At 48.1% G+C, this 370-nt stretch overlaps 1 protein-coding gene across 1 annotated transcript in view; it reads right to left on the bottom strand.

Moving 5' to 3' along the window:
* Positions 1–166, bottom strand: part of LOC119586819 (serine proteinase stubble-like) — a gene marked incomplete at its 5' end in the record, with an annotated part of 16039 nt that extends 15873 nt beyond the window's left edge. Inside the window, 1 exon segment of the mRNA XM_037935545.1 lies at positions 6–166. Coding sequence (XP_037791473.1) covers positions 6–166 — 161 coding nt within the window.
* Positions 167–370: the final 204 nt, after the last annotated feature.

The following is a 370-nucleotide window of genomic DNA, read 5'->3' as shown; positions in this document are numbered from 1 at the left end:
CTCACCGCCTCCCAACTCTGCCCTGGGATGAGCCCCTGGGATGCTGTATCCGACGGGAGATGACGCATCTTAAGGCCTGTCTGATGCTGTTGGTCCCTCATCGTCACTGTCGATGCTAATGACGCGATGACGATGATCACGAGCGTCCAGTTCATCGTCATAGGCCCAGAGGAAGCCTGAGGGTGGGTAATTAACACTTAATGACCCTTGATGATTATAGGTGGCAGTATTCACTCATGAGAATTATGGTGAGTGGAATGAGGGTATGGAAGTCTCTGTGGTGATGAGTGTTATCGTGAGGATGGTGTTGATGGTGAATGTGGCAAGGGTAATATAATGGTATTATTAAGTGCTATTGTGATGATAATAC

The sequence above is a fragment of the Penaeus monodon genome, chromosome 22, assembly GCF_015228065.2.
Source record: "Penaeus monodon isolate SGIC_2016 chromosome 22, NSTDA_Pmon_1, whole genome shotgun sequence".
NCBI classification, from domain to species: domain Eukaryota; kingdom Metazoa; phylum Arthropoda; class Malacostraca; order Decapoda; family Penaeidae; genus Penaeus; species Penaeus monodon.
This window is presented reverse-complemented; position numbering and strand designations above follow the sequence as displayed.